We start from the raw sequence: 17,726 nt of genomic DNA, 5'->3' as shown, positions 1-17,726 counted from the left end.
AAACCCCATCCTGCCTTATCTGGAATACTGACCATATTCTTCCGGTCCTTGGCTTTTGTAAAACTGCTAATTTCTTATAAGCTTGTTGAGCCCCTAATGTGTGGACAAAACGGGGGCTACATTCCACATTCCCATGTGCCCTTAGCAACCTTCCCAGAAACTTCAGACAGTATGGGGCTTGCTCTGCAGGCCAAGCTGACCCAGATTTGCTTCCTGTCACCACCTTGATCTTCACTGGGTGGGGAACCTGGTCACATCTGAACATCTGACCTCTCTACCTTCCACCCCTTCAGCGTTTCTCTCTCTCTCTGAAATGTACCAACATCATGCAATTAGTTACTCAACCCAGAACATTATCCTGGACTCCCTCTCCCTTCTAATTCTGCCTATTCTTTTAAAGCCATCCACTACTGTCCACCTCCATCATCACCCTTCCATCCAGGCCGCCGTTCCCTTCCCTCAAGTACGGCAATATTTAAGAACTTTTCTGCCTTTGGCACCCTCCCGCCCCCGCCACCCCCAGTTCTCCACGCAGCAGCTGAGTGATCTTCGTGAAACGACCTGCTAAAAACCCTCTCATGGTTCCTAACACCTACGGGATCAAGACCAACTTCCTTACCACTGCTAAGGAGGCCCTGCTTCTGCTCCATCTCCTCCCTCGCCCGCAACCCAAACGCTCTTTTCAGGGCCTGCTTTCTCGGGTCTCTGTGCTCTTACCTGGGAAGCGCCTTTTCTCTCGTAAATAATGAAAGCTACACCTACTGCGCCCTCGCTTACATGCGTTATCTCACATGAATCCGCAACAACACTAAGATATCATCTTCATTTTGCAGACGGACAAATTAAGGATGGGCACCTTACCCATGGTAACACAGCTAGTGAGTGGAAGAGCCGAGACTCGAATTCAGACTCACGGCGCCAGAGGCCACGGGCTCAACCACCGAGTGCCAGCCTGCCCGCACACCCCTCCATCGCTGCAGCGATCGCTCTCAGCGGCGGACCGCGCCCGGCAGCGCCCGTTCGGGGACCGGCAGCACAGTAGGAGGAACGAGGCTTCGGATTGGCAGCCTCCGGCGACGCCGGGGGAGAGGGAGGGCACAAGGGCGCGGGGGGCGTCGCGCAGAAATGACGCAACACCGCGGCTCCTTAAAGGCGCCGGACTCTCGCGCGGCGCACGGCGCAGGCGCGTTTCGGAGGCTCCCGATTTTGCTCGCAGCGCTGAGAGCCGGGCCGGGCAGACGGGCGCGAGCGGGCTGTGCAGACTGGGTGCGCGCTGGACGCGGGCGGCTCGAGGCATCCGTTTGGGCGGCGTTCGGAGCCCGACCGGCGGGCTGAGGAGCGGGCGCCGCGATGGCCGAGGGCAGCGCCGTGTCAGATCCTCAGCACGCCACGCGCCTACTGCGAGCGCTCAGCTCTTTCCGCGAGGAGTCCCGCTTCTGCGACGCGCACCTGGTCCTCGACGGGGAGGAGATACCGGTGCAGAAGAACATCCTGGCGGCTGCCAGCCCGTACATCAGGTGAGGAGGGGGCCGGGCGGGCCCGCGCTGCCCGGAGCCCGGGGGCAGGGCGAGCCGGGCGTGTCCCCGGAGCCCCTGGTCCCCACCCCCCAGCCGCTGGGGTCCCTCTGGTCACCGCTTAGCGCGGCGTCCCTCCCGGCAGACACCCCGGCCGGGCCCCACTCGCTGCCTCCCCGCAGGACAGCCCCTATGGCTTCGGCCGGGCCGGGCCCGTGCCCCCCACCGGACCCCACTCCCCCTGGAGTTGACGCCGGACCGCAGTCCCCCCGCCCTCCCTCCTCGGGTTCCCACCGCCCGGCGCTGGCCGGGGCCTCAGAACCCCGGAGGCCCCCAGACGCCGTCCTGGGCCGGACCCGGCCCCGCGACCGCGAGCAGGGCTGGGCGGCGCCCAGGAAGCGCTGCCCCTTCGCCCCGGCCCAGCCCGCGGATCCCGGCTGAAGTTTGCCGGCCGTTCGCCTCCAAATCGACGCACAGTGGGCCGGGTCCAGCGCCGCGAAAGCGGCCAGGGAGCGCCCCTCCCGCGGAGAAGCCAAACAAACACCTCTCCGGGTGTGGGCAGAAGGAAAACCCTATCGGATCTTTTTCTTAGGATGGACGATCCGACACCCCACGCCCCCACCAGCCCCAAGTTCTTCGCAGAAGTGACTTTCCACCCTTTGTGGGACCTTCTTTTAAAAAGAAGGGTAGTGCGTTATAGACGTTAAAGTAAGCTGTAGCACATTTTAAAAGACTTACTGTAATTCTCAGGATGCTGTTACAACCCGAGGACCATGAGATTTTAGCGACTTGGAGAAGGCATTTTAAAACAAAGCTTAACCTGGTTTGCCAGCTCAGCTAACGAGGTGAATTAAAGGTTGATAGGACAGTGCTCATACAAGTGTGTCACATCTTGAGGGGGCTGTTATGTTACAGCAACTTTCTTGCAAACTGGGTTACTCTTTTAATAAAAGAAAAGAAAATGCTAGAAGCTGGAGAAACTGCCTAGTAAGCTGGTTAAATATAGACTAATAGTAGAGAATGTCACTAGAATTGACAGGTCAGAAAAGGCAAAATGATGTGCGCTGCATTCTTAGTGCATTGTCCTAGCAGAACTCGGCACACAAACTGCATTTTAACCTTTGTATTGGCAGACATTTGTGCTAAGTCAGAAGCAGTTCAAGTGCTCTGGTAACTTCTGGCTCCTCCTGGCTCTCTTTCTTAAATCCACTTGCACTCTTTCTTTGTGGATTTAAAGGTGGAGTTGGGGTGAGTTGTCATTAGTGTGGATTTAGATTGCCAACATGACAGATATCTCATAGCTGGCAGTTCAGAGCTTTGAGCAGTCAGTATAAAATTGGCATCAGCAGGCCAGCGTCTTCCCTGTATCCAAAGTATTCCCTGTTTGGGGAAATGCTTAGGAAAACCACTTTAGATGTATTATTGTAGTTCTGTAAGAGACATCCAGCTGGCTTAAAAGAAAATTGCAAATCACCAAATACATGCTCTCTATTCCCTTTCCGTGGTTCATTTTTCTCCATAGCACTTGCCACTATAATATACCCTGTATTTTACTCATTTACTCTGTGGATCTTCCCCACCCACAGTGTAAGCTCCAAGAGGCCAGGGACTTTCCTTTTGTTCATTACCGTATCCCTGGCACACAGAAAGACCAGTGCCTACTGGTTAGCAGATGGGTTGAAGCAGGGACTGCCTTCCTTTATGCCACAGAAGATTGGACATGAGAGGACCAGCCCTGGTGCGTTTCCATTTCAGATGCTCAGTTGTCCCTGATTGAGAAGAGCCCTGCACCTGCTTTCTGCTCCCACCTTTCACTCTTCAGCGAGTTGTCCGTAGATGACTTCTTCTTGGCTTCAGCTCACTAGTCTGATAAATGAGGGATAAAATGCATCTTCATCTCATTTAATCTTTGACCCACACTGTGCAGAAGTAGGTAATAGTGCTTTGAGCCGCTCCCAGGTCTACACACAGGTTTCCGAAGGTAGTGGTATCACTGCTATATCTGCTGAATTAGGAAAGGTGGGGCATCCGCTTGTGACATGGTGGCACGTATGAGAATATTTAGTAATGTGAAATGTTATTTAGACTAACAGTAATTTTTTTTTCTATTTTTAGGTTTTTTTTAAAGATTTATTATTTATTTATTTTATTTTATTCTTGGCTACGTCGGGTCTTAGTTGCGGCACGCGGGATCTTTGTTGGGGTACGTGGGATCTTTCGTTGCGGCGTGGGCTCTTCGTTGCGGTGCATGGGCTTCTCTCTAGTTGTGGCCTGCGGGTTTTTCTCTCTCTAGTGGCGCGCAGCCTCCAGGGCGCGTGGGCTCTCTAGTTGAGATGCGCGAGCTCAGTAGTTGTGGCGCGCGGGCTTGGTTGCCCCACGGCATGTGGGATCTTAGTTCCCCCGACCAGGGCTCGAACCCGCATCTCCTGCATTGTAAGGCAGATTCTTTACCGCTGGACCACCAGGGAAGTCCTGCTAGCAGTAATTTAGATGTGAAATATTACTAATCGTAGTAGCAGAGCCAAAAGGGACTTCAGACCCCTCTAATCCAATTCTTTTACTTTCCAGATAAAGAAGTGGTGCTCGGTGGGCATTAGTGATCTGTATTACAATGAGGTTATTAGCATTTAATGGATGAACTAGGATTAGACTCCAGGTTAATGACACCTAGTCTCCTACTCGTTTACCATACCAAGTTACAGCATTACTTGCATGTAACTATTCTTTGCAAGTCAGTAAGCGGTAGAGTTTACACAATATGTTATGATTTACGTGCTTATTAAGTACTTTCACATGCTGTCTCACTTTGATTTTCATTTTCAACCATCTTGTACAGGCAGGGCAGATATTTTTGACATTTTACAGATAAATATGAATTAGTCAATATGTGTTTTTTCAGTGACTAATTGCTGTAACTTTGACTGTTGAAGTGGTATATTTGTTCTTGGGGTTCTTTTAAAATTATCAATCTCAAGGCTACTTCAAAGTAATATGACTAATTCATGTTACTACTTAGAAACAAACTTTAATTTTTGATACCAATGATGTTGGGCTTTTATAACATCTCTGTTTTGTTTGAATGGAACTTAAAGAATTCTGTTGAAACAAAATGAGTTTGTATGTTCTAGAACTTGATGTTTCTCACTTTCCCTTTTGAAGCTTAAGCATTTAGGTCTGTGATGTCATTAATATATGGATTGGGAGTTCAAAAGTTTAGTAGTCTCTGAAGTTTTATAAAAATCTGAGTTTTGTTTAATGTCTTCAGTTAGCCTGGTTTTAGTAACTGTCATAGGGGTCTGAAGTTGTGCAGTTTAGAAACAATGTTATATATTGCTTCTGTATCATCAACCAAGGGAACCAATCCAACACTGTTGCACTAGGAATTAAAGCAACTAACTTGGCATACTTTCTACTTAATATAGAAGTCTTTTAGCCTTACTGGTTTACTCTTTTCCTGTGCTTTATCTTTGGTTTAACATTTGTTTTTCCTCCGGATCGTCTTAGCAATCATACTGCCCTAGAAACACTTTCAGTATAAAAGGAAAAAGCCAGAAAAAAACCCAAGTTTGGCCACAAAACCCCAGTGATAACCTGAAAGAAGATTGTGTAGGGTATGTGTCACGCAGCCTAAGATTCAAATGCTTCAGGGAGGATAGGCAGGAGCTTCCGTAGTTCATCACTCGCCCCAGTAAGTGGGATGCTACTCTCCCAGCATGCCCTCTGCCCAGCATTTTCTCATGATCCTGAATGACATTTTTCCTTTGGTTTGTTGGGAAAACAAAATCTAAATGTAGCTGACGACCTTTAAGAATGATGACATTGAATTCATAGCTATAACAACGGCCCACAGCAACCCTTTCCTTTCTCAGCAACCCTGAGACCTTCTGGGAAAGGTTCCCTGAGACTTACAGGAAATTTCCTTTTCTCTTGAATATTGCAAAGTTTGCTTTGCTTCATGTCTGAGGCTCTTCTCATTCTGGCACAATTCCCTTGATCTGATGTGGAGTTCAGACTCCTCTCTTTCGTGAGCTGTGGTTCTTGGGGGGTAATGTATGTGAAGGGATTTGGCAGTGAATTGCCGTGTGATTCTGCAGTGGCATTATAGTGGCTCTATACAGGTTCCAGTCCCGTATTCACTTTTGGGAATTTTGGTTTTTCTAGGGAATCTGTTGGAACATGAGTTTGTTTAGCTTTTAGTCCTGGAGAGTAAAGGAAAGAAAGATTCCCAAGATTTTGGGATCCTTTGATGAGTTAGCCAACAATAAGAATGGCAGTTTTTGTCCCTGTTTTTTGAGAGAAAGCTGGTCTAGTGAGGGTGGAGTGGAGACATTGGGCCTAGAATCCAGCCTGGACCATCTTGGACAACTTTTCTGGGCCTTAGTCTTCTCATCTGTGAAGTGAGGTTGATTGGGCTCCGTGCTGTTTTCGGTCCGCTTGGCATGTCTGTGTTGTGGGGAGGGAGTCTGTTTCTGTTTTTACAGCTTTATTGTATCATCTAAAGTTTTGCTGCACATTGATGTTAAAGCCTTTCCTTTGCCCTGTCGCACAGGACTTGGTTGGGTATTCTGCTATATAAATCCAGCCCTGTAGAGCTGTTTTGTAACAAGCTTTTATTTTATGCTGTTAATCTGGATGCTTTCCAAGGCCTAATTATTGATGAGCCTGTCTTGCCATTTAAATCTAAAATTTGACTCATAGATGATGCTGATGAAACTTCTTAAGGAGACTAATACGATCTCTGTAGGAGTCCAAGTTTCATGGTGATGTAGAAATTGTTATCATCCTTTCTTTGGGTACTTGAAATCTGCCCTGTATTTTATGAGCAGTAAAGTCCACTAGTGTTGTCTGCTATGTGCAGAGCAAGCTGTCAGCCCCCAAGTCCCTTTTCTTTCACTTGTGCTCTGAGTTCATAGTCACCTGTGTATGTAGCAGCTCATGAACGATTGTCATAAGGGTTTTGTATAGCGATTGTAACCTGTTAAGTTTCTTAGTTCTCAAGGGTTCAGCTAGAAGCTCCAGGTTCTGAGACTCTTGCTGAATCCTGAGCAGTCTTCAAATCAAATCAACTGTACCTACCGCTTGCTATCCTCTGATGGTGATGGGAAATACATTGGGCCTGAATATCTTTTGATGGATCTAGGCTTGTTTGCTTTTATCCACCTACTATAAGGCATCCCTTACAACTGCTTAAAAAGATGAAATCTGTCCTGAAGGGCTTACAGTCCCATGGTTCAAAATGATCATCTCCATCCTTCTTCTCCTCCTCCTGCCCCCCTCCTCCCCTTCCCTTTCCCCCTTTCCCTCCCCTCCCCCTCCTCCTCCCCCTTCTCCCCTTCCCTTTCCCCTTCCCCCTCCCCCTCCTTCTCTTTAGTATTTGCAGTCATATTTGATTAAACCCTTTTCTTAATGTGAGTTTTTCAAAACCAATATTAAAGTATGTTCTCTTTCAGAAGATCAAAGAAGTATTTTCTCTGGGCTTCTAAGGAAACTAAGAGCTTGTGAATTGGAGCTCTAAGTTTAACATAGATTACTTATTTTAGCTGGAATATATGTGTTTATTTGTACAAGGCAGCGGTTGCCACTCTTAGTACCAGTGAATGCTCTAATTCTGGACAGGTTCTCGGAAGGTTTCAAACGATGAAACAAATCAATAAAATTCTTGTTAGACTAGTGAATCTAACATAAAGTGAAGTGTTGAATGCGTAGATTTATTGTAGAACTTTCCCGAGGGTTGTCATTTTGAGTAATAGTAATGTGATAGAAGTAAATCCTAGCTCCACTGAATACCAACTGATAAGTTCTCCCTCTTTTACCTATGCCCTTTGACTTCTACCTCTTCTTCCAGTGTGTATTTTCCTCTGCAAGTCCTCTTCAGTGTTCTTAAAGTAATTTTTTTTTTTAATAAATTGTTTATTTGTTTTAAATGGCTGTGTTGGGTCTTCATTTCTGTGCGAGGGCTTTCTCTAGTTGTGGCAAGCGGGGGCCACTCTTCATCGCGGTGCGTGGGCCTCTCACTATCGCGGCCTCTCTTGTTGCAGAGCACAGGCTCCAGACGCGCAGGCTCAGTAATTGTGGCTCACGGGCCCAGTTGCTCCGCGGCATGTGGGATCTTCCCGGACCAGGGCTCGAACCCATGTCCCCTGCATTGGCAGGCAGACTCTCAATCACTGCGCCACCAGGGAAGCCCTTAAAGTAATTTTTATTATATAATTTAGAGAGTCAAGCAAAGTGCTTTTCCACATAGAAAGTTTGGTTCCTTGGATTTAGATTTGGATAATAGAGACTAAGCATCCAGATTATAAAACCACCTTATCTGTTGTTTACACTGTTAATCAGTCTGTCTCATGATATCAAAGTGAGGCTTAAAATCTATTTATAATCCATAAAGAAAACATAACTAGGACAAATAAGGAGTTGTTTGGCTTCATCCTTCAGAAGGATACAAATCTATCATTTTGTGCAAATGCATAATTTTTAAGTTGGAATCCTAGGTTAAGGGTGGAGGTGCGGGGGTGTGGGTGTGACAGTTGGCAGGTTAGGGTTGCAGCCTTGAATTTGAGTGCTTCCCATGGGTCCTCTGCCTCCTAAGACATGATGAGTCCAAAGAAGGAAGGAGATCAAAGATGGCAGCTGTAGCTGTATAGAGGGTAAAGGTCGTGTGTCCATCTAAATGTCACTCAGCTGGAGTTCTTGACCCCCGTGCTCAGAAAAGCAGAGACTGAAGTCGTTTTCCTAAGTGTTGCCAAAGAATGTCTTCACCACAGAATGATGGTCTAATGTTTGCTGCTTCCATTTCTCTGTGGGAGTAAATTATAATTTTTTTTCTTCTTTTCAGAGAGTTTTAGAAAAATAGAATACTTAGGGAAAAATAAGATCTTGGGGAAATATTTTGTTAGATAAAACAGTTAGCCTTCAGGCAGTAAAGCTTTGAGAGGCAGCACATATCAAGTGGAAGTGGGGAAGACTGGTTTTTAAAACCAGACTGTTATAATGGGATATAGACCAATACAGTGTCCTTCATTTTTCTTTTTAGAGTTAATGTACTAGTGGATATAGAACCTTAAATGTACATTTTTGTTCATAAGTATTTTGTGATTCTCTCAACTACTAAGTATTTTGGTATCTTTTTAGGAGCAATTTTAAAGACCATTTGACACTTGTGATTTTTATGTTAACACGATAAGATGAGTAGAAATATGGTAAAACATAGTTTTATAGTCATATTCGCATTCATCAGTAACCAGTTGCCTATGCCTCTGAATAATTGTAAATTGTCTAGTATTGTTGAGTTCAAAATATTTTCAGACTTTTGTCACTGAAATTGTTTATATCAGTCCGTCCCTGAATTGGAGGAAACCGCATATTTAGGGTGTGAGGTTGGGATGAGTCTCTTCTAACACTTAGAGCACATTCACCGGGAGTGGCCGGCAGTGTGAGAAAGGTGGGATTGGGAAAAGCCATGGGAATCCTTAGAAAGAAAGGTCATTGATCACTGATTACTATTCTTTCCTCGCCGGAGCCCACTTCTGCTTCAGGGATGGAATTGGAGGCCAGCAGAACCCAGGGTCTTCTTGAATATTCCATTTGGTTAGTTAAGGGAAGAGTTTCCCACCTCTGTCCAGCTTTTCCTCCTGTGCTAAAGCTGGTGTGGGAAGTTCAGACTTACCTCACAGATTAGAGACTTCTTTCAGGTGTTGTTGGTTGGTTGGTTGGTTTATTTTCCTGCCTGACTTCTTAACACTGCTACTTGTATGAGCAGAGCTACCAACTTTGTTCCTTGCCCAAAAGGGAGAATCCCTGTTGCTGGCCGAGAGGGAGCGAAATTCTCATTTCTCTCACCTCCTGCAGTGGAGCAGGAGCAAAATACGTGCTCTGTTTCCTTTCCTTACCGTCTTTTTTCCTATTGATAGGAAAGGGGATTATGAAAATGTGCACCATTGACACGCTGTTGGTACATTCTTTAGAAATGTCATCACCACCTTAACCCATATGCTTGTGGGATTGTGCTCACCAATAATAAAGTACAGTTCAAGAATTAGTATTGTCATAAGTCGTTGAAATGTGTCATGTATTAATTCATCACAGAGTTCCCTGTCAAGGGACCTTATATAACTAGTGTTGACTAATTAGGATTAATCATTCCTTCAGCAAATACACAGGAGACACGGTATCAGCAACAGCTGGGTGCTGGGGGGAGACGGGCAGGAGTTTGCATTTCATGGTTTGCAGAGTGTTACACCTTCCCAGGCTCCATTGTCTTTCTTGTGTGCTGGCTGCCATTTGAGTGTATATTCAATGATCTCCCACACACACTGTCAAAACTGAGACTGAGCACATGGAGATCAAAATCACTCAACTTATTTTTTCCACCTGTGGGGCCAGTAAAGGAAAGAAACATGAAGCTAACAGTTTTTAAATTATCTTTGACGTTCACTTAATTTTTCACTACTGTACTGTGTAGTGTGATAGTACCAGAATTTCAAGAATGGGAAAAGAAGAGATTGACTTTATTTTTGGAGTAGTCGCTTCTGAAAGTCTGCTCTAAAAAGTATAATTAAGATGTGGCACATATATACAACGGAATATTACTCAGCCATAAAGAGAAATAAAATTGAGTTATTTGCAGTGAGGTGGATGGACCTAGAGTCTGTCATACAGAGTGAAGTAAGTCAGAAAGAGAAAAACAAATACCGTATGCTAACACATATGTATGGAATCTAAGAAAAAATGGTTCTGATGAACCTAGTGACAGGACAGGAATAAAGATGCAGACATAGAGAATGGACTTGAGGACACGGGGAGGGGGAAGGGTAAGCTGTGACAAAGTGAGAGAGTGGCACGGACATATATACACGACCAAATGTAAAATAGATAGCTAGTGGGAAGCAGCTGCATAGCACAGGGAGATCAGCTCGGTGCTTTGTGACCACCTAGATGGGTGGGAGGGAGGCTCAAGAGGGAGGGGATATGGGGATATATGTATATGTATAGCTGATTCACTTTGTTATAAAGCAGAAACTAACACAACATTGTAAAGCAATTATACTCCAATAAAGATGTTAAAAATAAAATAAAATAAAGAGTATACTTAAATGACTCATCTGATCATTCGCTACTATGTTAGTAACCACAATCACATGTACAGAAACAACTTTTTTTTGATATATTTATTTATTTTTGGCTGCGTTTGGTCTTCGTTGCTGCACGTGGGCTTTCTCTAGTTGCGGTGAGTGGGGGGTAGTCTTTGTTGCAGTGCACGGGCTTCTCATTGCCGTGGCTTCTCTTGTTGCGGAGCATGGGCTCTAGGCACGCAGGCTTAGTAGTTGTGGCTCGCGGGCTCTAGAGCACAGGCTCAGCAGTTGTGGCGCACGGGCTTAGTTGCTCCGCGGCATGTGGTATCTTCCCGGACCGGGGCTCGAGCACATGTCCCCTGCATTGGCAGGTGGATTCCAGAAACAACTGTTGTTAAGTAGAGAACATAGATCCTCGGCCAAGGTTTCCTAAGTGCTCGTTCATTCATTAAACTTTTCTTGAGCGTTTTTGTGTGGCGCTGCCGTGCTCTGGGCTTTCAAGGCTCGAGCATCCGTGGACTCCGGCTGGGGAGGCAGACAATGAAGAGGCCTCGTTACAGAGAGACGTGAGGGATGGACGTGGTTGCCGCCGTGGACTGGGTGAGAGGAGCACCGCTCTGAGGAAGTGCCGCTTAACCTGAGATCTGGAGGAGGAGGAGGAGGTGGAGGAGGAGGAGGAGGTGGGGGAGGGGGTTCAGTGTGAGCGGAGCTGGGGGCAGAGGGGCAGGGCACAGGGAACAGAAGTGCTGCGCTCTGGGGACAAAATCAGATTGGCACAGCCAGGGAGGCAGAGAACAGCAGTGTGAGGAGATGATGAGCGGCAGGGAGCGTGGCAGGAAACCAGACTAGAGGGCTAGCAGGGCCTCGTAGTCCTGAGGTCAGGTTGGCACATGCACTGCTCCCCAATAAGATTAAACTTTCGCTGGAACATCTCCCAGAGGGGCTGTGTATTGGGAGCTGGCTGGGGAGGTGGTGGGTGTGGGAAAGGGACCTCAGAATTTTTTCTGACATAGGTTATTCCATGCAAGAGAGTTTAGGTTTTATTATAAGGCTTTAGGTTAGACATTGATGGGAGTCATTTAGGAGGGTACTGCAATGGTTCCGACAGGAAATGAGGGTGCCCTGGTCTAGGGTTGGTCCGTGGAGTTGGAGTGAAGTGGCTGTAGCAGGGAGATTAGCAATAGGACTTGTTGGTGAGAAAAGGGAAAGACCCAGGAGAGCCCAGGTTCACTTCCTCAGTATCCTCAGTGAACAATGCTTGTCATCACTTACTGTGAGTATAAGGACAGCTGTAAAAGACTCTGTGGAGTACAGGATCTGTCCTCAGAGTTTACAGCTTAGTTGTGAAGCCACGAAGTGTAGAACCAAGGCTATTTTAATTGCATAGACACTTCTAGCCATAGGAGTTCCGAGGAGGAAGGACCTCTTGCGTGATCCCATGAGGTTTCGTAAACAGAATTGAACACGGCCTCGGGGAGGAGTTGGAGGTAGGTGGGTGGGCGGGTAGGGGAAGAGGGGGGCAAGGAGAAGGGTTCAGGTGAACAAAGGTGTGAGTGCGGGGACTTGTATGCGCCCAGGGTAGTAAGTATACTTCCCCGGGCTGGACTGGGGCCTTGGCTAGGGATGGGGGCAAGTGCTGGTGGACGGGCAGGTCAGGACGGTATTCCCAAGTGCCAGGCTAGTTCGCTTAGATTTTTCTTTTTTTTTTTAACATCTTTACTGGAGTATAATTGCTTTACAATGGTGTGTTAGTTTCTGCTTTATAACAAAGTGAATCAGCTACACATATACATATATCCCCATATCTCTTAGATTTTTATTCTGTCTTTCACCAGTAGTACTAGTGATAGAAACAGAGCTCTGCTTTAAGAAGGTAACTTGGTGGTTGTTTGTTCACAGGACTGAGAGGGGGACCAGAGTTGCTTACTGATTCAGGTCAGCACCCCGTGGCGCTGTCCCGGCACCCGTGTCAGTAGTAGCGGCTGAGGTCGGGATTAGAGGAAGAAGCAATCGACTGCTAATTGGATGTGGGAATTAGGCTGAGGGAGAGGGAAGAGCTAACAGGTTTTGAGGCCAGCTGCCTAAGAAAAGTGGGGAAGATAACAATCTGTCTTCGATGTGTCCTATTCAGGGTAGCATTGCTCTATAAACCCCTTAATTACACTCATTTGTAGTTCTTGAAAACTCTGTGGAGTGTGACACTTACCTGTGAATGTGTGTGTTTCTCACCTCTGCCTCTCTTGACCTCCTGCTTTTTACTGGCAGAGGAATTCCTGTTCATCCTTCAGGACCCGGTATCCCGTCCTTTGTAACATTTTCCCAATTCTGCCAAATGATCACTGTCTCCTACAGGCTTCTCTGTAGTGTATGGCGTGTACCGTCAGTGTACCATGTGTCAGTGCTCCACTGACTTTTATTCAGTGGGGAGAAGTAGAACAGACAGATGGACTGGGTGCTTTTTTTTTTTTTTTTTTTCATGACGTTTTGACATTTTGCCATGTCGTTTTTAACCCTGGGCATTTTTGTTTGTTTGTTTGTTTTTTAAATTAAGGTATGTACATTGCTCTTTTATTTATTTATTTATTTTTATTTATGGCTGTGTTGGGTCTTCGTTTCTGTGCGAGGGCTTTCTCTAGTTCTGGCAAGTGGGGGCCACTCTTCATCGCGGTGCGCGGGCCTCTCACTATCACGGCCTCTCTCGTTGGGGAGCACAGGCTCCAGACGCGCAGGCTCAGTAATTGTGGCTCATGGGCCTAGTTGATCCGTGGCATGTGGGATCTTCCCAGACCAGGGCTTGAACCCGTGTCCCCTGCATTGGCAGGCAGATTCTCAACCACTGCACCACCAGGGAAGCCCCGGACTGGGTGCTTTTAACGCGTCTTATCTCTAGGGCCAGAGGCACTAAATCCATTAGTGGAAAGTCTTGTAGGTAAGAGACTTGAGTTGACTGCAGTCTAAGTACTGATGAAGAAGTAGACGATCAGAGTTCAGGATGCTGTATACACTGCTTCCAAATAAGATGGAACTTTTGGCTGTGGCGTTTTACTGTATAGCTGAATGTGTACTGGGGACTGGGGGAGAGGGACAGAAGAAACCGTCTTAGAAGAGATTTTAACCCAGAAGAGAGTCTTTAATTTTATACTGTTTCAGATGGCACAGTCAAGCTCAACAAAGTCCGTTTCTGGTGCCAAGAAACCTGGGAGAAGGGCCCAAATTCTTTATTCAAAAGTAGTAGCTCCAGTGAGACAGCTTTTGTCACAACATGACTAAAGAATTAATAGAGAAGCATTCATTCCCTTGACAGCATTTTGGAAGGCACTTTCAGCTTCAGGTTGTTTAGAGAAGTTTATAACAGTAGATTATAAATTAAGAAGGCGCCAGAAGCAGAAAGATCATTGTGAGATGCTGAAGTGAAACTCATCCTGAGCTGCCTCTCATTTATTAAAGAAAACTGAAAGGGGGTGTGTTTCAGGCTGTAGTTGATTTTTGGTTTTGGTTTTATTTTCCTACTCCCACTATCTCCTTTTTTAAAAAGAAAAAAAGAGCTTCTTAACCATCACTTAACGCTTTGGTTTGAACTCCTTTGAAAGGATGAATACAAAGACAAGAATAAATTCATATAAATTCTTACTTCTCCTTTGAATTTGTTCAGGAGTTCCACCTTGCCTTTGAAAAGACATAAACCTTCCTTCTAACTCTTTACACTGGGAAGAGGAAATAGAAAGTGAGTAGAAATATGGACCTACTTCTGCAGTATGAAATTTCTGTAGTATTCAGTGCCATGTGTGTACTGCAGCAAAGAAGAACCAGGTCCACCAGTTTTTAATTAGAGAAGACTTGTAAGAATGCCCCCCAGATCAAAAGGGCTTACTCTTGAGATGGTTATTTCCATGGGCTCTTTTTTATATATATATATATATAAATTTATTTATTTATTTATTTTTGGCTGCGTTGGGTCTTCGTTGCGGCACATGGACTTTCTCTAGTTGCGGTGGGCAGGGGCTACTCTTCGTTGCGGTGCGTGGGCTTCTCATTGCAGTGCTTCTCTTGTTGCGGAGCACGGTCTCTAGGTGCGCAGGCTTCAGTAGTTGTGGCACACGAGCTCAGTAGTTGTGGCTCATGGGCTCTGGAGCGCAGGCTCAGTAGTTGTGACGCACAGGCTTAGTTGCTCTGCGGCATGTGGGAACTTCCCAGACCAGGGCTCAAACCCGTGTCCTATGCATTGGCAGGTGGATTCTTAACCACTGCACCACCAGGGAAGCCCTCCATGGGGTCTTAAGGTTATAGGAGGAGCCTCTTTTAAACAGCATCTGAAAAACCATACCTGAGGAGAACATCTGGAACTATTTGACAAGTTGAGGCATGAATGTCTTTCTTTTATTTCCAAAAAGTCAGGGTGTGACCAGACAAGGAATCAGACTTGTTTCATCCTAGAAGAATTTTTTGCTTCACAAGTTGCTGCCTCATGATTCTGTCTTTGAACTCATCCTAAAATTTTAATATGCATTTTCAAACCTTGTCTTTTAAAAGGTAAATTTTATTGACTGCTTTACTTTCAGATGTACAAGAACTAGATTTAAATTTTAAGAATTTCTTATACAAAAAGTTTTATGGAAAACCACATGAGGGTTCAATTATTTATGTCACCCTAAGTTCTGGTTCTGAACAGGGTACTTAATATATTGTTACAGTTGTAGTCTATATGTACGTATTATTTCTGGTTCATCTTTTCATTTGAAGTCAAGTTGTGTCCCTCTTATATCTCAGTGTAATGCCCATAATCATTTTTAATAGCTATTTGTTATGACGTCATATTGCTGCTCCATATAATTTGCTTCATCATTCCTCTTTGGCATTTTAATTTGCAGTTATTTTTTTCTTCTGAATAGTCACTATAAACAAATTAGGGGAAAAAAAACTCTTGGTTGTTTTTTCTTTGTATTTTTTTGTGGGTAAACCCACTGTGGGGACTATGTCCCAGGCATATCTGTTTCTGAAGATAGAAACAAATTTGTTCTTATTATATGAAACCAGATTACTGTCCAGGAAGACTGGATTATCATATCAAGACCCTGGCAGTGTGTATCTGATTATTTTTTTTCCCCTCAGGTTTATTACCATTGCCTGGTCCCTTTTGCAAGTGGTTTCTCAAAGTTATTACTATTTTGCATATTATTACTGTTTTGTTAGGCTGGATTTCTAAATGTTGTACGTCTGCCATGGTAAAAATATTTAGAGCAGGGTTTGGCAAACTTTTTCTCTAAAGGGTCAGAAATATTTTAGGCTTTCCAGTCCATATGTGGTCTCTGTCACATACTCTTCTTTGTTTGTTCTTATTTTTAACAACAACCTTTTAAAACATAAAAACCATTTTTAGCTCAAGGGCCATACAAAAACAGGCTGTGGGTTGTAGTGTGTCAACCGTGATCTAGAGTATTTGAGTTTTTTAAATGTGGGCATAAAACCTCTCACGCTGGCGATCATCTTTAATGCAGTTTAAGTGTCATGTGGTGGTTTGCATGCCGGTCTTCCAGAGAGCAGAGGCTGGCAGTCAAGGCTGATTCTCCCTGGCTCCCTCACCTGCTCTCCCCCCCACCCCGCCCCCCGTATTCATCTCTTTCTTCTTGGATGGTCTGTTGTGTATCCTCTTCCTTCTCCTTAAAAAAAAAATTTTTTTTTCCTTCCTTTCTGGCTCCTTTTCCCCAAGCATGAAAGTATGGTTAAGTCCTTTCCAGCAACTGGCACTTAGGAGATGTGCAAACGTTGAATGAATGCGTCCGTTAAAAGCAAACATACTCTGCATCATCTTCTAACAAGTGCACGACTTCCTTGACTTTGCTCCAATGATTTTTTTTTTAACATCTTTATTGGAGTATAATTGCTTTACAATGGTGTGTTAGTTTCTGCTTTATAACAAAGTGAATCAGTTACACATATACATATGTTCCCATATCTCTTCCCTCTTGTGTCTCCCTCCCTCCCACCCTCCCTATCCCACCCCTCTAGATGGTCACAAAGCACCGAGCTGATCTCCCTGTGCTATGCAGCTGCTTCCCACTAGCTATCTATTTTTACGTTTGGTAGTGTATATATGTCCATGCCACTCTCTCACTTTGTCCCAGCTTACCCTTCCCTCTCCCCGTGTCCTCAAGTCCATTCTCTAGTAGGTCTGTGTCTTTATTCACGTCTTACCCCTAGGCTCTTCATGAACTTTTTTTTTTTTTCCTTAGATTCCATACATATGTGTTAGCATACGGTATTTGTTTTTCTCTTTCTGACTTACTTCACTCTGTATGACAGACTCTAGGTCCATCCACCTCACTACAAATAATTCAATTTCGTTTCTTTTTATGTCTGAGTAATATTCCATTGTATATATGTGCCACATCTTCTTTATCCATTCATCTGTTGATGGACACTGATTCTTGAAGGAAGAGTCTGTGTATCTCGTCCTCGGTCTCACCTCCTGCTTCACTCTGCCCATAGACTCATGTCTTCTCACTCCATTAAAACTGTTCGTTCAAAAATTCCTAAATATAATGGCCAAATCAAGTGAAAAAAATTTTTTTAATGAAGTCGAGTTGATTTACAATTTTGTGTTAATTTCTGCCATACAGCAAAGTGATTCAGTTATACATATATATATATATATATATATATACACACATTCTTTTTTTAAATATTCTTTTCCATTATGGTTTATCATAGGATATTAAATATAGTCCCTGTGCTGTACAGTAGGACCTTGTTGTTATTCATTCTATATATAAAAGCTAACATCTGCTAACCCCAAATTCCCAATCCATCCCTCCCCCAGTCCCCTCCCCCTTGGCAACCACAAGTCTGTTCTCTATGTCTGTGAGTCTGTTTCTGTTTCATAGAGAAGTTCATTTGTGTCATATTTTAGATTCCACATATAAGTCATATCATATGGTATTTGTCTTTCTCTTTCTGACTTATTCAAGTTCAAACTTTTAAGTGCTTCTCGTACTCGACCTGTCTGCTGTGTTTATCACTCTAGGGCATTTTCTTGACGCTCAGGCTCTCCAGGCCTCTGTGACACCTTTGTCCCATTTCCCCCACAGTCTCCTTTTCTGGTTCTCTCCTCGTCTGTCCCTAAACATGATGTGGCACAAGCTTC

General features: G+C 44.9%; 1 protein-coding gene across 4 annotated transcripts in view; it reads left to right on the top strand.

Annotated features, from left to right (window-relative positions):
- Positions 1 to 1,175: 1,175 nt before the first annotated feature.
- Positions 1,176 to 17,726, top strand: part of GAN (gigaxonin) — a 103,323-nt gene continuing 86,772 nt past the window's right edge. For all 4 annotated transcript variants that reach the window (XM_057533904.1, XM_057533906.1, XM_057533905.1 and 1 more), the window contains exon 1: positions 1,176 to 1,517. In XM_057533904.1, coding sequence (XP_057389887.1) covers positions 1,351 to 1,517 — 167 coding nt within the window. In that variant the 5' untranslated portion in view covers positions 1,176 to 1,350. The remainder of the gene's footprint in view (positions 1,518 to 17,726) is intronic.

The sequence above is a fragment of the Balaenoptera acutorostrata genome, chromosome 19 (genome assembly GCF_949987535.1).
Source record: "Balaenoptera acutorostrata chromosome 19, mBalAcu1.1, whole genome shotgun sequence".
NCBI classification, from domain to species: Eukaryota; Metazoa; Chordata; class Mammalia; order Artiodactyla; family Balaenopteridae; genus Balaenoptera; species Balaenoptera acutorostrata.
The sequence above is the reverse complement of the archived record's forward strand: the minus strand, read 5'-3'. Positions and strand labels throughout refer to the sequence as shown.